Below are 26,770 nucleotides of genomic sequence, written 5' to 3' on the forward strand. Positions count from 1 at the left end.
TACAAAACATGCTGTAAAATACTGGAAACTAAAAAGTGTTTATTGAAGATTATGTTTTTTTTACAGACGGACATGCTGGGTTGTTAATACTGAAGTCATTTTGAGTTCACCTCTAAATAAGTGTATTTTGGCACTGCTCCCATTTATGGTGTGAAATTAAAAGAGTACTATTTTGAAAGTATACAAGCTGGCATAGTATGCAATTTGTCTGTCACAGATAAAGCTGAATATAAGGAGGCCAGTGCTTAAACTGCAAGTCTATTTCTCCAGACATTCCTAATGCTCCTTGAGTGGGAGAAGGACAGGGAGCACTAGCAGACTCCTAGCTGAAGCATTTTATAGGCACTGAAGAGCTGTTACCTGCTGCCCATGCTTCTAGAATATTTTCATGAAGTTAAAAAGCATTCTGCTGCTTCATCTGTTCAAGTTATAGACACTACAAGAATTATACCAAGTCCTTCCACACCCTCAGTAGCAGAAGTTTTTTAAAAACCTACCTGTAGTACTGTACACAGAAAATATTCTTTTCCCTTCAGAGAAGAGGATAGCTAGTGCAGAATTGCCATGCTCTTAACAGGCTGCAGTAATTTTTAGAAAACAATCATTTTCTTACTGGGCCACTTTTTGGTGAACTGACTGACAAACCAGCTTGGCCATTGGACTGAGTTATTTCCCGTAGCAACAAGCCTTTTGAGTATAATTGCCCAGCAAATCATTCACCAGTTTCTTCACTTTTGGGACATTCAGACTCTCCCCAGACCCCAGACGAAAATCTGAAAGGGGGACACGGTGCTTTTAGAGCTTACTCAAACTCAACCTCTACTTTATTTTAGATTTCCCTGTATTTGTATTGCTTACTCTCCTACAGCCACCAAGACAGATGCATCTACAACAAGCGGCTAAAGCACTTTACATCCGGAATGAATAATCCTGTAAAGCTGTTACAGACAACAGCAATAACAAGAGTTTAGAAGTACAGAAGTTCACCCCATCCTCATCTCAGAAGGCAGGTGTTGCACTAAGGGAGAAGGCAAAAGGTACCTACAAGAAACCCAAACAATACTGAAGACTTATCTTGCTTCTTAGAGAAGTCCTGAAGTATTTCCAGATGCTAGACACAATTCACCCTTTGAACATGACATCTCAACCTAGCATCTAAATCTTTAGAAAAATTTGTTAAAACGCATTTCTGAGGAGAATTTCAGTGAATCTAAGTATACAAATGCACTAACACCTCTAGCCTGCAGCCAGGCAGGAGGCAGGGTACAGCAGATGCAGTTCCCAGGTACTTTATCTGATTTTCAAATAGCTGCTCTGACCCATTTGCAAAATGGCATGGTCTCTGACAAACACCCAGGCTGGACTGTGAGACATTTTAGGAAGCTAGCTTCCTTTACAGTGGAAGCAGAATTGTAAATTTTTTTTTTTTTGTGTACAGAAAGGCCTACCCTATCTTATATTAAACCCAGTCAAATTTCTTAAAATAGTGAAAGGCAAACCTATTTAATTCTCAGGTACTTTCTTATGGGTTATTTAAAAAAAAAACCAACAAAACAAAAAAACCCAATTAGTCTTAACGTAGGCTCTACAAATAGAAGAACATGCTTGTTTTTTTCTAAGAGCCCAAGTTTTATATTTAAACACCTATTAGAAATTAAAACCCAGGTATTGAGTGGAATAATACAGCTTTGCCAGCACTATACTGCATCTGAACAAGAAACATATATACATACACACATTAGGTCTACATATCCACCTACAACAAAAAGGCAACTCAGACTGCTGCTGAAAACTAGTAGTGCAAAAATGTTAAGGAGCAGGAATGGGGGGAGTAAAAAAAATAGCCTGCTTATCCTTTTGGGAATGGTATACATGCCATTCTCTAACAACACTGTGGAAGCAAAATAGAGCGAGTTCACTCTTTTGTTTTGCACTGATGCTTGTTTTTACTTAGTAGAAGCTCTCATAGGTCTTTAAATAATTCATAATGCAGTGCCTGTTGTTTAGTTCAAGGAGGGAGCCTGGAGAATGTTAATGAAACCAGAGATGAATTGGCACAGCTGTAAATCTGCAAGGCCCCTCCCCAATGAGCTCATCCCCTAGTAGTGCAAATTAGAATGACATCATGCTTGCAAACCGAGGATGCACTCACACTGCTCCGTCTCCTCCTCCCCACGCAGGATTTCTCCTACTTTTTCACACAGCTTTTTTCCACAGAAAGATCATTATAGAGATATATGTAGGGAGAAGAACAGAAACTGGAGGACCTGCATTAAAATCACGGGGTTTGTCCTCTTACATCTGTCACAGCTCCAGCACAGACAAGAAAGATACATCTTTCTATTTAGAGAAGAATGAAACTGTGTATTTATCAGTCCAGCTGAAAAAAATACTTAAAAAACATTAGAGACATGCCTTTGAGTAAGATCTACAAGTACTTTACAAAGTACCACTTCTACTTGCTTTCTTATAGAGCATGCAATCTGATGACCTTAGGATCACAAAAACACTCTCAAAACCAGGTCTCAAAGAGATATATTTGTAAAATAAAATGTTCATACAGCCATGCTGTTGGAATCTCTCATTTCTCTAACCCTGTTTCAATTAGTCATCAGATACTTAAGGAATGGATATAAAAGTATGCAACACAGATGAATAATCAGAACCTATTAGTAACGAGTAACAGACAAACTAAACAGTTAATAAAAAGCCCACAGACAGAAATAATGCTTGGGAAAGAAATGCTCCAGGAACAATTTTGATACTAACCTGCAGAAATCCAAGGTGTTTTCCTATTTGTCCATGAACAGAAAGGCCAGCTGCATTTGTTTACTCTTATGAATATGTCAGCCCAGGTCCATAACAAGCTCAGTAACTTCAGAAAGTACAGTAAGCATTAATATTAACAAGTTCATTTAGGTCTATTTCATACTTTTCAATAATTAAAGTTATTATTTACTGGAGAAGTTTATAAAATTACTGATTGCAGTAGAAATCCCAGCTCGGCTATCCGATGCAGTCAGCGTACCACTCAATGAAACTAAATTGGAAACACCTCTCAGTCTCACAGCATCCACTGGGTCTGGTAAACAGCCCACGCAAAGATCAGGTTTCTTTCTTCTCACTGAGTAAGGACATACTATATGAACTCCCATATGAGAATATAATGGGGAAGAAATACAATCTAGGGAAATCTTTAAACCCTATCATCACGTATTCCTCAGAAAACACACAAAAAGAATGTTTTCTGCAATTTTGAAATCTTACTTTTCCCGCCCTTTATAAAAGCTTTTATAACAAACAACTGAAGTCAACATACTCAAAGCAGTTTTAATATGTAGTTTTAATGTAGTTTTAACATGCAGTATCACCTGTCTTTTAGTCCAGATCAAAACCAACTCTCTGCTTCCTGTGAGAATGACAGAATGTGGCTGCAGGAGGTTTACAAGTTATATTTCCAAACTCCTGGATTTTCTGTGCTTCATGCTGTCTGTTGAACTATGCTCTGTAATATCCATAGTTTGGAGAAAAAAAACAGGCACACAGTGTATTCTCAGTGAAGTCTGAAGAGCTTTGCAGACAGCAATAGAGAGGAGAATTGAAACAGGACTCTGAAGGAAAACAGTATAGCTTTTTAAATGCACAGGAAAAATAGAAAATGAGAAGAAATCAAACACAGACAAGCTGCAAAAGCAGCACACTTGACAGTGATGAGGGATGCAGGGCAGCAGGATGCATCTAGAAGTCATTACCACATGGCCTAAGCCAAGATAAAAGACGCACCACAACACAAGAGGTCTCCCAGCCATGCAGGAATCATGGCTGCTCCTTGGGGAACACAACTGGGGTATTTTCAAAGTGATAGATATGCTTGAGAAGCACTTGTAAAAACAAAAGGAATTGGTTAGAGGTCACATGGAGAGGAGTTGCAAAGGGGCAAAGGACCATTACAGCCTGATACAACCTGCCTGGTGTGAAAGCAGAGGAGGAAAAAGGTCTAGCTCTAAGGTTAGAGGACTTTTTAGCTTAGAGAACTTCAGTACTATAACTTTGCATAGCATTCTTAGTGTCGAACACAGTGGTGTCATTCCTGGACTAGGACCTTTTTCAGGTACCAAAAGAAAAACAAAACTGAAGAGGTTCTTTGCTCAATAAACTGTGAACTAATTTTCCCATTAACAAGCAGGATACCTTGTTATTCCAAACTAATACAAGTCCCAATTACATTTTCAGGTATGAGATTAAGAAAACTAAAATACATACACCCAGAAAATAATAAATGCATTAACAAACCAATACTTTAGCTATAGCATTGCAAAGGTAAATGCTACTACATAACACCAAGTCCAAGGAAAGGACTGCAAGCACGCCATGGTTCTGCGTTCTCCCACTGGGGTTATCCATCAGGTGGAGCAGTTCAAAGCTTTCCTGGTAAGTGGCAGTAAAACATCAGACGCTCATTTCACAGGAGGGCACAGCAAGGCAAGGCCCGACCCCAGCAGAGGTGCAATTTCTGTAGGACTTTGGGACATGTACAAACACAGGATGCCATAAAATAGTGCCTGCACAAACGCTTAGGCTCTTCCTTTAATTTCCTATTTCAAGGAATCCTGACTAGCCTTCCTATGTAAACAGCTGCACATTGATATGCCCAAGATTTCAGAAAATAAGATTTCAGCAGAGGAAAAAAAAGCCAAAACATCCCTTCTGATCCAAATGCAGACTTTGAATCTTTGTAAACAGACTCTGTACTATGAAGAATTGTTTGGAAATCTCCCATGTTAGCATCAAAGTCTTTGGCAATTAAGCCCCCAGATCCAAATTCTGTAGCTTCATTCTACCATAGTTTGAAAAAACATACTTATCCTTCAATAATTACTCATAATGTCAAACAGCTTGTATGTCTCCCTTCTCCACACTCTCCCCCTGCCCCCAACCCCCAATTGGACGCTTGGAGTTAACCTGGACAAAGTCTAACTAGAAACTTTAGAAAGTTTAGATGAAACAACAGATTGTTTGATCTCTCTATGCTATTACTTTGCCCCAGAAGATGGTAACGAAATGTGTCAGTAATGCCTCTGCTTAAAAAAAGAAATTTTACATTTGTAATTCAGAAAAAAACCATTCAACCTAAGCTCTTCCTCATTTTGTTTCCATCTACACAAAATAAATATTTAATGCAATTTGGTGACTAATGGCAAAAAATTTTAGCCCTTAGTGCTTGACAAGCCTCTCCAAGCAAAAAAGAAGAGTTACAATATGGAAAAGTTCTACTGACATAGAAAACTTCTTATTTCTGTGGCTTTCAAAGGATGTACAGAATGACACCCACTTGGACAGTCAAAATGATACGTGCATTTTCATTACTTATTATTAATCTTTTTGAAATAATCTAATTCTGTAACAGTTATTCTGAAAATCTTTGGAATATAAAACATCTTTTCTGGGGTCTGTGTACAGGCAAATGCAACTTATTTACAACGTTTTAAAGGATGGTTTAAAAAAACCTTCCAGAAGTACCATAATTGCATGCAAAACTTGCTTATGTGGCTTTTTTAATAATGGGATGTGTTAATTTACATTTCTTTGATCTGCATAACACAAGCTCAGAGCCAAGGACTGCTGCCAGTTTCTCGCAGGCAGGGATCTAATCCGTAGGATGCAAGATGGGCAGGTGCACCAACACCAGCTGCAAAATAGAGTCCATGCCTAAAAACCAGAAGACAGAAAGCTGTGGTGTAACATCAGGCAGAAGTGACACTTTAAGGAATATCTAAAGATCTCTGGAAAGATCCGCTTGTGCAAGCCCCAGAAAATACACAGCTGGGTACAAGGAAAATATATACAGAATATGCAAGAAAAGGACTTTGGGATGAAATAACTTCAAGAAAGTTAATAGTAACTGAAGAAAGACTTCAAGAGCTATGATGGTTAGAAGTAAACAGAACAGAAGTAAACAACAAAGAAGGATAACCAGCAAAGAAAGGACTATGTGCCAGGTGAGAGGTGGAAGCAAAATCATGGCTGAGAACATGATTTTCATCCCAATGCAGGTCCCAGTGGACTATGAAACACATCCAGATATGAAAATGGGAGGGAACAGATCCCCAGGGAACAAAACACGCAATCTGTAAAACAAAGCTTGAAGAGACATGGAGGCTCCAGCAGAGGTGCTAAAAATGCCAATGGGCAGAGCAGAAGGACTCCCTGGCTAGTGCAGGGTTTCAGAAACCATCAGAAAAGACAAAATTGCACCTTCTCACCAGACATTTCATTTTTCTGCCTTTACAGTTTCTCTTCGATGTGCTAGTGAAGCATTATTAAATATTACTAATAAAAGAACAGAGAGAAAATCAGCTCAGTTCTTGTGTTTAAACAGGGAAAATCACCAGTTCACCAAAGCATAGCTCTACTCAATATAAAACACAGTCAAGTTACTGTTGGTTCTAAATATGCTTAGTCTCCAGCTAAAGATAAATAGAACCAGCATAACCAGGAAAAAGCTTTCTCTGCTCTTTTAAGCTCTGCATGTCCCTAACATCTGCTGTAAGAGAAGGTTCACATTGGTAAAATGCAGCTTTTCCTGTTTCAATAAGATGAGGAAATACTCTGTTTGGGGGATCACCATTACTCCAAACTTAATATAATATCTGCTGCTAGATAAAAAACTGCAGGACTAATACACCACTTCAGACCATCACATCAGTCATTAAACACAATGTTTTCTTTGGCTGATTTATCCCTGCTTCTTTCGTATAACAGCAGTCAGTCATGTTTCAAACACAATTTTGTTTTCCTTGGCTCAGAAGCTTCCATTATGTGGACTAAAAATGATGAGTTTATCTAACGAGATTAGAGTCTTTTAAGCATTTTCATGCTAGTCAATCCTTATGATGGGATGCTTAGTTTGGAGGGCCTAGCTGAACAAAAGCAAAGCACTGCAAGAGATCAGCAACATATGGTGTAAGAACCACTGATGCTGTAACAGAGCCACTTCTACCACTGTGACTGTGACTGACTTGTATTCTTCTGCAGCACTGTTTATTTATATATAAAGTATATATTTATATACACTTATAAAACATGCACACACGCTCTACACCCCATTTTAAGTCTCCCACTTCTAGTAATTCTCCACGTGGCTTAGGTTGATAAGCACATAACTGCTGAAAACAGTACCATGCTTTGAACCCTCCCACCTTATAGCAGCAGAGGAATCATCCAGCTCATTCCTGTGGCTTGAGCTGTGGAGAATATCAAACGCATGAACATGTATTTTCTTCCCCAAAAAAAGTACACTCTGCTCTTTATTTTTATATTTGGGTGAGGTGCAAGGGTTGGTATCATAGATGCTAAGCTCTTCATAAAGTAAGCTACAAGAAAAGAATGAATGATGCTTTTATACTTCTTTTAAATCTCAAGTACTATGAATCACACTCTTCTGTTTGAAGACCAATATGACTGCAAAATGGGCTTTAAACCAAATAAAAATATAAAAATCTCAGTTCTTCATTGCCAGACCACTGTTAAAATTTGCTGTTTAACACCTTGTCTGGACTGATCAGAGAGACTGGCAATAACCTAAAATTGCTATGGTGCAGCAGGACAGAGAGTCAGAATCTACCACCAAGGCTAGCAACTCCCTTGTGTCAATCTAGAACAATTAGCCCATCATTTTCAGAAAGTGGATGATTCACAGTTTGATAAACTCATGCACAAGTCTCACCACAAAATGCCTGGGAAACCGCAAGTCTGGATGCTCAGATGCTTCAAAACCACACTTTACATAACTCGTGTTAAACACCCAAATATAAAAGGTTTTAAATAAATAAATGACATTTTCAGAATACATGCTTTTGACCATCATTTGAATCTAAATACGAGAAAAGAAAAAGTAATTTAACATCTAGGAGAAACCAAGGACTTTTTCAAGGTCATTAGGCATACAAGGCAGGAAAGGCACAGGTTTTTTTTATAATAGTGTAAGATGTCATATGGAGCAGAAGGTATTCTGCTTTGTGTTTGGATCACAGGTTTTTCCCTATTTTTCAAGTCAACTTTGAGGCAGAATTTTGAACAATGGACCTTAGATGGGAAGTGTAAATGGGGCATAAAAGTCAGAAGGAGAAGCTGCCTGTTGGGAATTAGAAGGAGAGTAGGGCTGGCCATCAGGAAGTCCCCACTTCTAATCCTAGTGCAGCCCCTGCTTCACTGGGCTGCCACTTCCTCCTGCTGTACATCTTCTGATGCCTCTTGAACATCTTTAAAGTGGTTTTGCTTAGTGTTCTCAGTTCAGAGGATGTTAGTGTCTGTACAGCACTGAATCATAAAAATGCTGTACAAAGAGCTATTATTTTTACTGTCAGCAGAGTTGCTGTCCTGTACACACTGAAGCACTTTTTCCCTAAAACAATCATCTCTCTGTGCATGTCTGAAGTTCAGTTAAAAAGCAAAAAAATCACCTCTCCTAAATTACATAGCACATTAATTAGCGGTGCCGCAGTATGTAAGTACATAACTGCATGCAGACACGGACAAGGGAAAATAAATGGGAAGAGATTCACACCAAATGTAGTTAGTGAAGCAGCCGCTCTCAGAGCGATTAATTCCTGGATGACATGAGTTTCCACTGGATGATGTACTTGAAAATACCTGGGTAATGGTCCTTCACTTTTAACAGCGGGTCATCTGTTCAACCATTTCCACATCTAACTTCAACCCAATTCCTGCAGAAGACAATCAAAGTATTTTTGGGTGGGGGGAAGAGAAAATAGAAGTGACCCTTGAGACGCATCTAAACCAGAGACTTTTTGAATTCATGTTCACAAGGCTTTACAAAAATGCATGTATATTTATCTATACTATACACATATACATGCTTACATAAACGTATGCTTCATCAACACTGTTTTGCAATCTGGAGTTTGTCAAAACCTATCTAGGACATCACTATTCAAACAAAGAGTAATCAAGTTTTAAAGCTGCACAGACGGATGGTTGCCAACTTCCCTGTTCCTTCGGAGTGTAAAACAATGCTTCTGCTTTATACCTGCTGTAAACAAACTGTGTTCAAAGCACTGAATCCTCAAAGCAAGCCTCCCTCACTCCAGCAGCACTCTGCCATCGGTAGCCTACATACATTTTGGGGAACACAGAAGGAAGGAGGTGGGGGCAGAAAGAGCAGCTGAAGCATAATTAAGCATTATGAAAAAGAGACTACTCAGTTTAAATCGCAAAGCTAGCAGTGGCGATAAGACTATTGCTTTGCAAGTGAACAGATATGCCTTCTCTAAACTAGTTTTAGTGCTATTCTTTGGTGGATAAAAGTACTTTTCTTGGCTTCCAACCATACATGAACTACAGCAGATTGGGTCAGGTCCAAGTTGTGCCCATGCAATGCATCAGTGTGGAAAAACAAGTTCTGGATTCAGTTTTCAGAACAGGTTACTTCTATCAGCACAATAAAATGCCATCAATCTCACCTGGTTATTCTACTCACTAACCTCACACAAGTACTGAACCAGCTGTGGAGCTCCTCTAATCCTCTCCGCCACTATTTTACCTTCTGCGTTAAAACTGAAGAAAAAAGGCAGGGAGGAGAAAATAATAATAAGACCACAGAAAAGATAGCTGCTTAAAAGGCATGACCGACAAAAGTCCTCATGAGCAACACAGAAACCACAGGCCTCTTTGGTTCCTGTTTGCGACATGCTCGAGGGTTTCTGCAACCGTGTGTTTCTGCTGACTGGCGTCAGTACCATTCCCATCCCACCCCATCCCAAACCCAACCCCCCAGCTTCCTGGAGGGTGCTTCAATCCCTTGCCCTTGGCAGAAAGCCAGAGCCTGAACATCTATAACACCATGAAAGGGGATGATCACCCATGGGATGCTCATTTTCAACCTTATTCATGCTACCTATATTAAATAGCAATTGGATAAAAGGTGTCTCTTTCACTATGTAAAATGATGGCAGAGAAAATAAATAAATAAATATAAAGAAGGGGTTATCTTGTTCTCCATGCCCACTGGGGTATGGGGAAGAAGCAGTGCATGCAAATACAATGATGGAGGTTTTAGCTGTAATTGGAAAATATTACAGCAGAAAAAATATTTAAATCCTGGAACTGACTGCCCTTCTAAATGATGACCTGCCAACAGGTACAGACTTTGAAGAACAGATTAGACAAACAATTACCAAAAGGGGTAAATACTACTGATCTTGCAAGATCTATATGTCCCATGGAGGATTATTAACCTATGGTTATTCTATTCCAATGCTATAAATCACATTATGCCAATATCTATCATATCTTCTAAATACATCTCTGAGGCAACAGTATTTAAGCTACCAGTGTAGTAAGTGAGCATTTATTTGGCATAGATGATGATACAGGAAATGTGGCAATACACCAGAAATAAAATATGCAGTTATGCATATCCTAAGCGATAGAGTTTGGGCATATTTTTTGAGCAGAACATGGTCTGATTTTAAGGTTGTTAAAATCTGTTCAAATATTTTCCATTAAAATAACAACAATTCTCTCTATCAACAAGGCAAGGCTCCGCAGTAATGACAGCATGTCCATTTCACCATCAAGATTAACACAAAGAGTTTACTCTATGTACATATACACAGGTATGTTCCAAGGAAAGTCTTTCCTAATTACCACCTAGATTTCTGTAACGTCTTTGATCAATTCCATAACCTTTCTCTGCAGTTTGGGTACTGCAGATGATGGTCAGACCTTGCTTTGACTGAAATCAACTAGGGAAGCTGCATGGCAGCAGAGTCCCTTTGCTTCAGCAGAGCAAGAGCAGCCCACTGTGTGTACACCCTGGCACTGCTCACTCCCATCTACAGTCTCTGCCTTCCAGAGGGAGCTGCCCTACTGGGTTACAATGAACAACCCTTCCAGATAGCCTAAAAAAGGCTAAATTTTGTGTGCTGGGAGGAAGCAAGGTACCCTTAAGTGGGTAAAACATTATTTCCATAACAGATACCCACTCACATTTGTGAAGAACTGACAGACTGGCGGGCTCCTGTCATTGTCTAGAGATAACTCTGTGTGTTTTCTCTCAAGTATAGCGTTAACAAACCCAACTCATTAGACTTAGCAATATATACTCACAAAACTGGTTTAGGAACAGAGGAAATTAACTATGTGTTCATAATGGTTGTTCTCCAGGCTTCTGGCTGTCTATCTTTCACTTGGCTTATGGGGCTTGGTTTGGGATTTTGTGTTTGCCATTTTTTAGTTTGTTGTTTTTTGCATTTTTTTTGTTCTGTTTGTTTGTAGTTAGAAAGATAAGCTTCTTCAAAGTCTAGTGTTTTCTTTAGGTTGTACTGTTTACAGAAATGGGAAACAATTTGTTCCTCACTGCTTACATAAAGAAAATAATGTGCATTGTGGTTGTGGCCTCACCACAGGAGTTACTCAGCAAATTTTAATTATCCTGTTGGTGATTTAGTGTTGTGTAAAAACATATCCTAGCATGTATACACATCTGCCCTTGCTTATTAAAGTCTGTTGGTTTTGGCTAGCTCACAGACATGAAGATACTTCCTACCAACCAAAGCAGATTTTGAACTTTCGTCAGTTGTTCACTGTTCTCTCCCAAGTAAAAATTGGGTATAATCAGCTCATATACCAAATCTTGATAATTTCATGAAAATAGTAGTAAAAAAAAGATGACTGGGTTCATGTATGTAATTAGCCAGATTGGCTTTTTCCCAGCTACTTCCTTCCCTCCATGAGCTTGCACAGCTCTCAGAAGCCTTCCTTCACAATATAGTGGGGCAGGGAAAGGATGCTCAGATATTTTCCAGGCACACAAATACACTTAGTGCATAATATGGGAACTATGTAATTCCTTAATTAAGCATAATACAATTCATCCCATACACTGTTTATAGAATACACTGCAGAAGCATAAGATGATTTGAGGTGTATCTTTTGCAGTAGAAGAAAAATTTTTTCCTCACTGGAACTGAAGGGAATGCTTTAGAAGAGCAACTATGAAAAATGTCAAGTATCTCAAAGAAGGTGAGATTTGCAGAGCACCTTAAGTCACTGGTGGTCTTAAGGGATTGCTAGAGAAGAGGCATACCCACAGAAGGAACCTGGGGAAAACACGTGGGAGAAGGAAAATACACAGCAAAAGGTGGGAGGCTGTAGAGCACAGTGAGACAGATTTTACAAAGCAGGAGATTTTACAAAACATTCTAGGCCAGATGCTTTCTAAGTTCCTATGACATCAAGGCATATATTTAGCTCAGACAAGCTTTAATTTTAAAAAGCAGGTAAGAAAGGCAGAAACACACAGGATGGCTAAGTATTTGCTCCCAATATAGGAATGAACAGAAGGACAGCTTGTTTTTAGTTTTGAAGTCCGACTGAAGATTTTATCTACCGTATTTCCTGTTTCTGATACATTTGCAGCAAGCAAGCAAGCCACCCTTCTAAGACCACTGAGAGGCAAATAACAACAGTCAACAGTACTTTAAAAGGTACTAGTGACACAGAAGTACTGTGATGAATTGCAGCCCTGTTATAAGGGTTGTATTTTACCAGGCACATATACTAGAAACTACCTAGGAGCCAGAGTCTCCTCAGCTGTACCCAAGCAGCCCCCTCCATCTGGGCGGAGGGGGGGGATTTCAGTGAAATGAGGCCAACATCTACTGCTCTGAAGGCTTAGCTGCAACCATGACTGAGGGGCAGCAGTTGCAGAGACCTCAATCCTTGTCCCAGAGAAGGAAGCCACAGCCTGATGGGTAGCACTGGTGGGTGGGACATCTACTGAGCCCTCATGGTTTCTTTCACAGCATCTCTATTTTTCCCTGGCTCTCAAATCCAACTCCTCACTGCAGAAATGCTGTCTCTCATACTCCTCTGCCATAATAATGACAGACAAACTCAATTAACACTGTGAGCAGTTTGGATGTCTGCACAACAGGTTGCCAAAAAAAACCATCCCAAGGGGAAAAAAAAACCAACCAAAGATAACTAAGAACATTTCTTGCATAATGTAATTCAAAGCTTCTATCTGCAGGACCAATACAAGACATGTTTATTATGTCTTAAATCAAGATGTGAAAGCTTGGTTTTTAACTGCTTTAATGCTAATGATTTATTATATGTGCAATATGTATCTAGTTTGGTAAGACCCATATTATCCATCCAATGCAGATTTTCTCTTCAAGCTTCTTACTCAGATCAAAACATAATAAAATGACAAAATTGTGCATTCCACCAGCAAATAATTCCTTCAGAGATTAGCAAGAGAGTAATGTATCTTCCTTTGTAATACTCTGAATTTCTGCCAACATCATCATAAAATATATACCACAAAATACAGTAAGTTTAACCACAAGCCTTTTCATGTGACGTATTTTAAAGGGTTTTCAACATTGATTCCATCTTCACTACTGCTGTTATTATTCCTGTGATCTAAAAGTACTCTAGATAGGCACTTGAAGTAGAAACATTAATTTAGAAAGATTAAATACCAGGAAGACATTTCTCAAGATACTAGAGATGAGCACACAAGTATGTCATCAAACAAATGCTTACCCCAATTTTAAATATATTTATGTGTGTGTGTGTGCATATACATCCATTAACGTATTATTTAACAGCTACTGTGTATTTACTGTGAGAACTATTCATCTGTCATCTTGGAGCCAGGGGCCCAGTGAACCCCATAAAAGCAACCACCATTATATAAAATAAGCAACACTGAGAAGCAAAAGATAACATAAACATTCCCCATACTAACAGCCTTTCTGTTAGAGAGAAGAGCAGAGAACAAATAATTTAGTCCAAAAGAACACTGACAAAGGTCCATGACTTCAGCATGCAGCTCTGAGGAGTTAAGCTAGGAAAGAGCAGCTAAAATATTCTTTCTAAATCATCAGCACAGGCTTATAAGGAAGTGTCATCAAACCTTTTCTTCACAGACACTTTTCATTAGCAAGAAATATCAAAATAGGCCCAGCACACCCTCTTCATCATCTTTTCCCTCCTCATGCAGCCAAGCGAGGAATCTCCTCACACCAAGCCATCAGGTGACAGTGCAGTAGCATGTGTATAGGAAAGTACTAAGCGCCTTTTTTTACCACCTTACATCACTGACTGCCTTCAAGGGAGGAACCAATTGGAAATACACAGTGAAAACAAAAGAGATGATCCAAATTAACATACACAGCAGGGAGCATAAGCTTGGGAACACAGCTGGGATGAAGAATGTCCTTCACATACAAAATTAAGACTACGAAGTATTTAACAGAGGTTTTCCTGGGGAAAGCACTACCTAAACACATGCATTATAAAGCTGATGATAATGACAGTACATCTGCTATTCTTCGAAATATCACCCTCTGTTCTTCCTCAAACAAACAGCCATGACATTAAGTTTTGGGTAACAAACCAAATCAAATGAGGAGCAACAGTTACAACAGCTTACAATATAAGAATAACTTACTAAAAGCATCAATTGGCTGTTGACTCCATTTACCATCTGGAATACTGCCAAATTATTATCAAAAAATACATGTGTCAAGAGAGCAGCAGCCTCAGTGCAGTATGCTGGTGTTGATGCTGCAGAGGACAACTATTTCCATAAGATAGCGCAGCTCAGTTGTCCAGCCATATGCAGGCTTCTGGTAGGCCCCCAGAGAGAAGGAAGGACAACACTCAGATACCTAGAATTTGGTAAAAAGTGTAATTAAGGAAATACTCTGCTACTGTACTTTGCCAATTTTATTTTGTACTTTTCCCTCAGTTCCCCAAGAAGGGGAACATATGCAGCCACTAAGAAAAAATGTTTTATCCCAAAATGAGAACAAACAAATGTTGCTAAACACTGGTTTTATACAGAGTGTAAACATATATTTGCTTGGGAATGTTAAATATTTTTAGCAAAATATTTAATTTTTATTCTGTTGGTGGAAGAGCAAAGAAGCAAAGTACTTTGGGATGTACCTTCTCTGCCGGGACAACCAGTAGCAGAAGCTCAAATTCTAAGCACAGTTTCCCCCAAAGATGCTACTACCTCTGTTCTGGTCACTGGGTACTAAGTACAGATGGGCCAAGGTCACAGTATCAGATCACCTGCAGGAATTCTTATGGCAGAATTTAAAATAGAGACACACGCAAAATTGCAAAGCTATTTATGTATTGAATTTGACTATCACACTTGAAGAACAAAAACTGTTTTTTATTGTTGGCTCAAGAAAACTGTGATCAGGTTAAACTTTTGGAAGCTTCCAAAGAGCAGCTGTTTATCCAGGTATGGAGCAAGGTTTTCCACATGTAGTACAGGTGTGGTGCAAAACCATGTTACGGAGTGCTGCTTCAGTAACAAAATCAGATAGTATCTTTTTTGAAAGACTATCACCTGATCAAAACTTGTAAAGGCTTCATGCAGGCCTTGAGTATCTAGCATCACTTCTGTTCCACCATGTTCTCAAAATGATCAGAGATTTGAGATGGAGGAGTTAGAGATTATATTAAACCATGCAGATTAGTGAAACCACAAGAAGATGGGTTCTGTTTCAAATAAAAATAGCCCTTCCGTAAAATCTAATTTACATACATATCCTAATCTAGATACTGGTATTTTAAAGTGATTAAGTGCTCCCTTCTTTGACAACACCCTTATTGTCACAAAACCTGAAGTAGTAATAGGCAAAACAGGTGTCTGATGCATATAAATAATCATATAAATATTTCTTATAGTTATTAATAAAAGACATCTTAAAATAGCCTTTCTTCTATACAAACCACTTATACAGCTTATATACTACATGAATAAGAGCCATAGGAGTTTCACTGTAGTGCAGTTGTCTTAGGGATACAAACAAAATACTTCTAACTCCCTGTACACATAATGCAAGCATATTAGTATAAATGGAGAAAAGGAACACTTTCTATCTCCTTTTTTAAAAATGTGTAAAATGAACGTTTTCATGCATATGATGCTAAACGAGTTAAGACAAAAACTTCTAAAAACATTTTACGAATAACTGTCAGTGATACGACTTCTCTCAGAAATGGAGGCTTTGTGTCTGTGATGACCTCAGTGATACAATACCACTGAAGAAACAAGAATATTTTAATTTTACAGGATTTAAATAAAATTATAGCTACGAACAGAGCCATGATGTGTGTAATCTGTGTAACCATATACACAGTAGCCCATTCTTGCACGTTTTTCATAGATACGCAAGTTACAAACCATGTACCCATTAACTTTTTTCTTTTTCTCAGCACAGATGGCATTTCAAGAGGAATATTTTGTGCCACAGCTAACACAAACCACAAAGAAATTACTCTTATTGAATATTGCCTGCTGTTGAAGAGTGTTTTGAAATTACACTCCATTTTTTAAGGGAACTGAAGAGCTGAGAACAAGCCGTGCATTCACATCAATGGCTAACAGAGAGAGCAGCAGTGCTGACTGAATGCAGCTCTTCACAAACCAGTGCCTAATGGACGCTGCAGATTAGGGACACATTTTTCCTCTGTGCCACTTTTGAGGAATTCATTGAAATTTGCTTCATAATGAGATCACGGTCTGTTGGCAACTTCCATCACACAAATAAAATTATGTAGCCTTTTGTACTGGCTACCAGTGGAAGAAGATTTTTAAGAGCAGTAGTTATACTTTGACAGATGAAGACCAATCTTCAAAGCAGTGCTTTGAATACAGTATTTCCTAAAGAAATGTAAAACGTATTTCTATGTGTATATATGCACATACACAAGCAAAGCCTCCATCTGAAAACAATAATTACCTAAAATAATACAGACTCCAATGTCAGGCAGTAGAACAACTTAGCTTTACGACACTTAACTGTACAATCAAATTTTCACACATTTTATTTTTCACTGGGTAGCAAGTCCACAGTTAAAAAAAATTGAAACTAACACCGGCCATAAATCCAGATGGCTAAAGTCACCAGCTGGTGTTAAAAATCCCTCTTCTAACATTAATACTATGGAAATCTAGGAACAATGAATTAAGAGGTCTGTGTGACGACAAGGTGCTACAAAAGGTCCCACCAGAGTAACTTTTTCATGAGAAGTAAGCTTCATCTGTATCCTTGTTAGGTCTGTCACTCTTAAATCACATCCTGCTCTCACAGCATCAATTACGGTAAACCAGGCTCAAACCCCACAATCACACATAGTTGCCATTATGCCCCACTGTGTGAGAATTACTATCAAATATAAAACATTACAACTAAAGAACAGCAAAAGCACGTTTCTTTATCCAGGAGATTAATATTCCTTCTGCTTCAAACATTACTGGAAAAAAATACCTCAAGAAAAATGTTAACTAATCCAAAATTTGTGCTTTAACAAGAAAATAACATTGGCAAAATCCTGCTGGATGGGCCATCCAGCATATCCAAGACAATTGATGAAAGAATAAATTGTACTGGTCACATCAACGGTTCCTCTAGAAGCTACAACTGATTTGAACATGATGGCTGCGGGGATGTCAGTAACACAGACAAGTATGAAGTATCTTTTAAGTGTCAAATCTGCACACAGCACAGCACAAAGGAGAGAAATGGGAAAACTGACAAAGGTCCACTGAAAAATAAAGATACATTATGCACAATTTCAGAGCAAACTTTTCTACAGCTGGGAATGCTACATCTCTTTCAACAATCCTATCCAGCATATTGCTGTGGCTCTCTGGCAGTGGGGACTTCTGAACAGTGCCTGAGTCCATACCACCAACTATGAAATACAAGCTTATTTATATCAAGCTCAACCACTCCAGTGGTAAGCCACACTTAAAATGGGACAACCCTGATCTGCTTCCCAGCATGCTTGAGACTTGATGCAACTCACCACTTGAAAGGTGAGCTTCCAACAGTTCACAAGCTGTCAGGGATGCTGTCATCTGTCTCAACATCATGAGAAGCTGGTTCAGCTATCATGGCAACAAACACTACACACACTCAGGCAACTAACCTGCAGACGGCCTTCCAGATGAGCAAGGTGACTTTTGGAGCTGTGGTTTGGCTCTGTGGTAACTACCTGCAGAGTTTTTATTTGCAATTTAATCGACCGTTTTCAAAGAAGTTTCTGCTACATGGCTTTTGCATACTGCAGGCAGATAAAAGGCAGCCAGAGCTCAAAGGATATCTACAGTCCTTCTAGAATGCAAAGGAAATGTAGCACTAGGAAACAGCATCAAGAAATACATAGGTTTTTACATCAAAATATGCTAACAGACTCATTCTCTGATTGCTCTTTGGATAAGACTCTTTTTCCCATTAACAGTTTGATCCTAGAAGGCACTACACCATTTTGTAGCAGACCATGACAAGCAGTTTACCATCAATATTAAACATAATCAAGCTCTACCGACTGATTGAGTAAAATTCAATCAAGCAGCACACATATTTAACTAAACAAGTGTAGCAAACAAAGCAACAATTTGCTCCTTCAATAATTAGCTGGTGCATATATTTGGAGAAACTACTTTTAAATGCATGGTATTGCCAACTACCAGAATTTTCACAGAAGCTCTGAAATATGGGAATGACACTGGGAGTAGTTTTTGTTATACAAAAACAACTGTTATCAAAGTTTCTAACTAGCATGAATGTACAGAAAATGAAACTTAAGAAACAGGAGCACGCAACCTACAGGACTGTGAAAAAACAGGAGAAAACATCACACCTCCATGAAAAGCTGTTGGGCTAGCAGGGAAACTTAGAGGGCTCAGAAGCTTACAGAGCTACAGTCAGTAAATCTGAAGCACAGCCTGGTTTCTGGGCCTTTTGTTTTCACCCAGTTAGACTGAAAATCCTCAGCAGCCAACAAATAGTTGATGCCCTCTGAAGCTGCCCCATCAATCCCCTCAGTGAAAATTGTGAGAGATACAGGAAAGAAGCTCCCCCAAGAGAACTGAGGACAAGTCTAAAACAGATGGAGAATCGTAACAGAAGACAGTCTCTGAATAAACATTTCCTCTGGATAAACAGAAAAGCACAACTTCATTGTCAGGTTCTTCCCTCTACAAGCAGATTGGAAGTCCTTCCAGAGAGGTTATTATAGTTAAGCAGATACTGCTTTTGATCTTGAAGTCAGGCTCCTGGAGAGTTGTGGCTATGAAAATATGCAAATGTTTCCACTGGAATGCATAGTGCATAATCAATCATGCCCAGCAGGCCTTACAGATCAACAACACACTCTAATCAGAAGGCTGCCCAGAGCTATGTTCCTGGAGAGACCAGGCAAGAAAATAATTTAGGGATGAAAATACATCACCATCTGTACTATTTCTTTATAATGATGGTCAGGAAACATGGCTGAAATTAATTTTACCCCAGCTTTCTGTAGCTATTCTACAAAGACCTAAAGAGACAATGTTGGAGAGAATTCCTAGGGATATTTCATTTACTTTATTTCAATTATTTCATACATTTTTCCATTAAATTATAAACTAATTAGTAGATAAAATATAGGTACAGGAATAGAAATTAATTTCACAGTAATAGAGCAGCTTTTTTAATGTAAAAGCATCAGAAGATAGAAAGATCCAATATATTACTGTCATGGCAAATGTCACTGCTTAACAGCAGTGAAACAGAAGAGCACAGCAACTAGAATTTATTGCACAATAACTATTTTAACACTATAAGGAAGTGTTTAAGCAGCTGACGATAGGCTGTGGCTTGTCCCCTAGGAGCACAAACTATGTAGAAGAAGTTAGGCAGTTAGAAAATTTATCTTTTGTTCTTTTCTTCAGAGGCAACAGAGTACAGGAGGACTGGGGAAAAGGAGAATGATGTATCAAGAGGATAATACAAATTTCACAATATTTTGAGGTCATCTAGCAGAAGATTAACAAAAGAAAATCTATTTATTTATTCAAATGCTCCTACCCATCAGAGGGGTAGAAGTGATGCCTGCCTAGTGCCTCCTGGAACACCTGAAAAGACCTCCTCTGACATGAATGCATTTAAATTCTGAAGGGTTTCCAGCTACCATTGGTCAAAACACTCCAGTCTTAAATGGCCTTTAAACACCACCACCATTTTCAGACATTTATTCTCACACTTCACTCAAAAAAAGGAAACTTCATCCCCTGCTCTCCACCACCCACCCTCCTATCCTCATTCTTCCAAGAGGTAGAAACCATTCCCTGTGTACCTGGCCTGCACTAGGTCACACCCACTGTATCAGCAGTCCAGGCTCTTTCATGTCTTCCTTATTGACGTGCTTTGGTACCATGGCTGCATGATGGTAAGTAACTGAAGAAAATAGAAATGAGCAAGAAGGCCCTGTTAACTTCCACACCTCTGCCTACTGGGGACGTCATCTGCTTACACTTGACCTCTACAGACATAGCTACCTGAAATACTTGCAGACCTGGGCTTGCTTCTGCCCACCAGACAAGGTGATTAGTCCCATAGTAATATCACTCTCTTTTGACAAAACGGCCTTTCACTACTCAGATCCATGGGTCTGGCTGTGTTTGACTGCTGCTGTTTGAACTGGAGATCAACTGAAAGTGTATTTTTCTCTCTTCTACAGATAACATCTCAATTCTCAAAGATAATTGCAGTTCAAAGCCAGACCTCTTTTTCCAAGAAGGATGCAGTCCTTTATGCATCAAAACTGACAATAAATTCAATATTTAAAGGAAAAATAAAGAATTCAAGTTTCCTCATTATATCAAACAATTCATTTGCTCAAGCTGAACAGTTTCATTTATGCTTATCTGCATTTCAGAAGAAGGAACACTATTTAGCTCAGATAAATTTTGTTCAAAATGAACAAATGAAGAAATCTGAAAAGGGAAAGAATGAATGCTGTTAGGTCTCATTTCATTTTCCGCATTCCAAAACCAAAAATGATTACAAAAAGGTCACGATCTCCTCCTGTCTTAATCCAAAAGACACTTCCAGTACAGGACCTAACATAGAGAGAAAGGTCTGTAGTATCGTCACAAGATGAAACAGAAAATGTAAACAATGAACTTAAAAATTCTGCATGCAATAAAATACTTCTTTCAAGTCTGCACTTAGCCTGACACCATTACTTTAAAGAGTTGCCCTATGAAGCACCTCGAATATGTTGTGACTTTGACAATGAAGACACCTTTGTGCAGCAGGGACCCCAGTTCAGGTCCTTCTTCCAAGTTCAACAGCAGAAGCCCACACCTGCCCACACCTACCAGGCTCCAGTTATGTGTGTAACCTCTGAGCTATTAATTAGTGTGGATCTAACGCTTCTCCCTAGATACTACTGAAAAGTAAAACTCTGAAGCGTCACTTCTTCCATTGGTTTCCCACTCTCCTGCATGTGCACATCAGATGTCCACAGTTACATCTAATTTCCATGCACCCGACTACCAATTACACAGAACACTACGACTCAGTTAAGATATTTTTGATTTCTAAAATTTCAGAGTCAATAAGCAATAATGAAAGCCCTGAAGCAGAATGCCTCAAAGAAACTGGTGTTTTGCTGAACTGTTGGCTATTTTAGATACAGTGCCTCACAAAGATTTCCATTCTTATTCACTGAGATCCTTAAAAACAGCTAAGAAGGAATGGCCTTTGTTGCATTTTGTGGTCAAAGTGAAGTATATTTATCCATCTCTTAACAGCTCTTTTACAAACACTTTTTCAGATCTCTTTTGGACATACTCATATGCCCCTGTTAATAATGAATCTGAAGCTATGATAAACTTCTGTCTCAAAATTACTTAAATATTGTCTTGGGTTTAGTTGGATACTGCAAAATTTAATGTTATCTTTCACTTCGGCATCTGAAGTGAAATGGGTAACCTTCTCAGTTCCACTAAGGTTTTAAAACAAAAAAAATAGCAAGTTTCACTTTCATAGCACTTTCCTACTTTTTTTTTTTTTTAAAGAGGGTGTATGTAGCAATAAGAAATTAAGACCATACTAAAGCCCTTGTTTGTCCCACGTACTTGTATGTATTATCTAATTAATTCAACGCGACCTTCCACAACTGGGTATAACAAATTTGCGAAGGCGGGTGGATTTTCTCATCAGAAGAGAGGACAGTTGACCCAGTAAGTCCTGCCAGGAGACAAAGAGGAATTCACCTCTGGGGAACATGCAACTTTCTCAGCACAGTCCTAGACAGAAGACTGGAAGGGGCCTAGAAAGAGGCAAAAAAGTTTAAATGCATGGAGTCTTCTTGGAGAACATGACTTAAACTGTGCTGCTGAGGAAGAGAGACTGGGTGCTCCCCTTCATTACAGCAGCAAATATTTAGGAATATCTCCAAGCAAAAGTTTAAGTGTTCTTCCCATCAGTTGTGGACAAACGGCCCAATAATTCACCTCAGCTTCAAAGCAAAACTTGAGTTTCACTGGAAATATGTAGCAAGAATGACTGAAATGTTTATTATGCTATTGAACATAAACTCCAGGTTTCTTTCCTACTTCATTCTTTAATTCTGCTAATGCAGGAGCTCAACCTGCATGTCTGAAAACACACAACAACATAATACAGTAATTTTTATGTTCCCAACAAAATACATGCAGAAGGAAAGAACAACTTTAGAAGATACCTTTGTAAATGAACTTATTTCCTATCATCTTAAGTATCCTGTGCTCACAACTGGTGTCACAATTAGCCTAAAGAAAGCATTAAACATGTTTATTCATCCTCTTTTCCAGCTCACTGGGGAAAAAATATCCATCCCTCCAAGCAAGGATGATCTTGTACCTATAGAAAATGGGAGCTCAACTACTACTTCAAGTGGATTATCTGCATGAAGACACACAAAAATGCACTTAAACCCTGTACCTTAGCTGCCTGAGTTGTTAAATGGAAATGCTAACATATAGTTTGAGCAGAAGGTTAGCCTAGGTGACTTCCTGAGGTCCCTCCTGACCTACATTTTCTCATGATCCTATTTGCTTTGAGACACACAGGATTAATGAGAAGGGCACTCAGACATTACAGGGTTGATTACTAGTGAAAATCTCAAATAAGTATCCTCACATTTTCAAGGTTTTAAAAGCTTTTTACTACATATATAGGAGGGAACACGCCATAAAAATGCTCCTGGACTCAGTGCAAGTGACATCTATGACAGCCAGAGAAAAACAAGTCATCCTGTTTTGGATGATGTGGTAGAACCTGCTGGTTACACTGGTTTTCAGAAAGCCAACAAACCAAAAAACTAAACATCTGTTTTGACTACAAAATAAGTGGCATCATAAACTTGAGAGGCCTCTCACTGAATTTTGCGCAAGTAAATTTACCAGGCAGGTTAAGCAGAAATCTTTATAGACAGACTGATGCTAACATGAAAAAGAAAAAGCACGTGTCATCTTGTAACACAGAATACCCAATGAGTATAAAGTGTCTGCAAGTATGACAGTAAAAAAATTTGAAAAATAAATTTTTAGCAGGTAAGATGATTCTGTGTCTAATTTAGAAGATTACTTCTCAGGGTGAAGCTGACTCAACAATCTCTTCCTCTGAAGACACATCCTCTTCTCCAAGTATCTCACCTGCAGCATATTGTAAAAGCAAAAACAATGCAAAAGCAATACAAAGTCCTACTCTGAAGATGGCCTCATTTTCTGCTACTAATACTTTATATTTCCTAGCAGGTCTCTCAAATAGGAAGGTTGTGATTGACTTTGGACTGCCTGGGCACAAACACCAGTCTCAGCAGTTCATAGCTGTTTACCAAACTTGTATCTAATATCCCGTTAAAAAAATGGCAGGGGACAAAAAGGAATAAAGCTTTAAACAAAACACAACAAAAAAATCCAACTCTCCTTACCTTGCTGGAGGCACATCAATATTTGAAGAAACAACCTTGCGCTTCTGTTCCAGAAGACAAACAGAACGAGTGTTTTCCTTTTCATACTCAGGAGCTCTGTTTAGTTTTTTGGTCTCTGCTGTTTTTAAATCTTCTTCCTTTGTGGTGAACAGGAGAAACTGTTGGTCTGGCAGTTTTCGACTGATGTCACTTTTTACATCCTCCTGTTGAAATGCAGGGAAGGTCATTTCACGCTTGATGTTGGCTGCCTGAAAGATTGAAAGCAATTATTAAATTTTTTTTCTAATTCTCCTAAAATGGGAAACAACCCAATACCCACAGGCATTACTTCTAATTAATTATTTGAATGAGTGAATACCATTTATTTGTTCTTCATAAATTCTGAAACTGCTATTCATTTCTCAACAATGTTGAGGACTATCCAGGAAAATAAGCAATTCTTGTCCATTTGACAAAGCTATCAACCTCGTTATGTCAAATCCAAAAGGTATTTGCATTAGAATGTTGGAAACCAGATTAAAAACAAAATATCTTTAATATACGTACATCTATGCTGCATAGCTATGCAAAATAAATCCTAGCTGCCCTCCTCCTAAAATTCCAGAAAAAAAAAAAAAAAATCAGTATTTTTCCAATTAAACATAACCAAGAAACTGAAGCGCTTCCTACAGCAACCTACTGGATTCTTTTACAGCTGTATTTGTAAGTGAGGGTTTTTCCAGGAGCAGAAAAATAATTTGCTATGATCCAACTCCTCTGCCAGAAGGCAAAGGGGAGCAAGTGATGCTGGCAGCATCTCTGTGAGGAGCCCGTCCAGCAATGACGAGCAGGGACACACCCAGGAGAAGTGCCAGGTTGTCTCTTTGCCTGCCAGCACTTCCCAGATTGTCAGGTCTGCTGCTTCCCATAAACAAAGACTTCCCAAGCAAATAGGTGTCTTAAAAAATACACTACCACTCCGGAATACAATGAGCTGGTGTTTATAAAGCAAACTATTGCAGGGTTGCAGGGAAGACCCCAAAAAGGCATCAGAACCAAGCCACTCCATCTTCCCAGAAAGCAAAACAAAGCACAGAACCTAGATATTCCTGTGAAATCCATTCCCTGGACAGCTACGCTTCCCCAGCTTCATGGGGGCAGACCCATCTGTCAGGCAACTCCTCCAACCAACCCAAACAGTCAAGCAAAATACGGCCCAACAAAGTGGCTGCTTCCCCCGCCTTAAGCAGAGGTACTTCCACACCACATGCACTTGCTTGGAGAAATCCAGGTGCCTTCTAGAGCTAGCAAACTGGATTTTAAAGTATTTGTAAATTATTCCTGATCTTTACAGTGGCAATAATCCAAGCTGTGTTGTCCTCAGACAGTAATAGCACCAATAAACTGAAATTCCTATGTCAACTCTTCCACCTTATTTCTCCTCTTCATAATAAAAAAAAAAAAAAAAAAAAAAAAAAAAAAAAAAAAAAATCAATCAGTGTATATGCGTATATATCTCTGTTTTTAGATTTCAAACCTTGGTGGTGATAAAAATGGTGCAATGAATTTTAAGTTCACAGGAAAAACACTTGCCAAAGTAATTTTGCCGTGTTCTGTAAAGTGTATCACATCATTATTGCTTAAATATTTAGGACTGATGATTTAATTGTTTCTAGTGCTTCCACTGAAGGGCTTTTAACAGTTGCTTCAAGAACAAAACAAGAGTTATTACTTTATGAACGTAAACAGTAGAAAGAATTAGACACTTTACACTTCTTCACACACAAACAGATGACACATTACCAAGAAAATCTGCCTGGAAGACAAAACAGTCAGCATGTGATCACACAGAATTAGGAGAAGACATATAAACAACGTAAATTGAATTCTGATTTAATGATTTTCTTTTTTAAACTTCTTAGATTTACAATAAGCCTTTTTTTGAGTGCCTGAGAATTTCTGAGAAACTGAAATGCTGAGTTGCCTTCAATTTTCATTAAAACTGACTTATAAGTGATGCACTGAAGTAACAAAAAAGGCTGAAAATACACAAATTCCATTATCCAGCCCTAGAAATTATGTAACTCCAAACAAGAGTACATATAAGACTTGAATTCCATCCCCTCCACTGCCACATGGTCTTCCCTTGCATGACCACATCTCCCTTCCTCCCTGCCCAGGATTTCCACCTCAGCCGGCGCGGAGGGTGGTTCTGCGCAGGGCAGGAGCAGCTCCGCCCGTTGCGCATGGCAGGGGCGCTGATGGGCACAAGCACAAGGCACCACCAGCAGCTGCCTCCTTACTCTCTACACCCCTTAGTGTAGAAAGCGCCGAGAGCACGGGAAGGGACAGCCTCCCTCATTCCCTACTCTCCAATGCCAGACTGAACCCAGTTTTCATCAGGATGGTTTTAATTGTTTTTTTAATGGACTAAGTGCGTGACTGCACCAAGGAAAAAAAAGGTATTTTTGTCTTCAATTTACGAATGGTAGGATTTTGCTAAGTTTCAGCAAATGTATTGTGCCATACATTGCCAAGTTTTCTTTACAGAAAACTACCTAAGTAGTGATGACAGTAGGTTACAAGCTCAGACTACAGCTGTAAAATAAAGCCTAGACCATAAATAGCAGAATACTTGCACCGTGATACCAGATAATCTATTCTTATAGATCAAATTTATGCACATCCAGTTCAAACATATTTCATATGTCAATATACCACAATTAATAGCCAGCCCCCTGCACGATTATGGAAGTGAGGAAAGACAAAAATCACAGAGCAAATGCTCAGGTTGCAGAAGCAGTTCAGGTTCTTCAGCCAATGGCCAGGAAAAGCAGAAGCCCAAATCCAACGCTTAGACTAACTCTCTTCCTTCCTCTCCTTCAGTTTTCAACAGATGCTTGGAAATATTAACTTCTTTTTAAACTTTCCCTTGAGACTGACTACATATAAATTTCTGCTTTAGAATCAGGTGACCATGAGA

The 26,770-nt window shown here is 38.8% G+C and overlaps 1 protein-coding gene across 5 annotated transcripts in view; it reads right to left on the reverse strand.

The window, feature by feature from the left end:
* ZNF704 (zinc finger protein 704) overlaps window positions 1-26,770 on the reverse strand; it is a 105,010-nt gene that overhangs the window by 60,783 nt on the left and 17,457 nt on the right. For all 5 annotated transcript variants that reach the window (XR_004243679.1, XR_004243675.1, XR_004243678.1 and 2 more), the window contains exon 2: window positions 23,809-24,056. Coding sequence is in view for 2 of the 5 variants with exons in the window: in XM_032128180.1 (XP_031984071.1) it covers window positions 23,809-24,056 (248 nt within the window). In the remaining 3 variants the exon portion in view is untranslated. The remainder of the gene's footprint in view (window positions 1-23,808; window positions 24,057-26,770) is intronic.

The sequence above is a fragment of the Corvus moneduloides genome, chromosome 1 (genome assembly GCF_009650955.1).
Source record: "Corvus moneduloides isolate bCorMon1 chromosome 1, bCorMon1.pri, whole genome shotgun sequence".
NCBI lineage: Eukaryota > Metazoa > Chordata > Aves > Passeriformes > Corvidae > Corvus > Corvus moneduloides.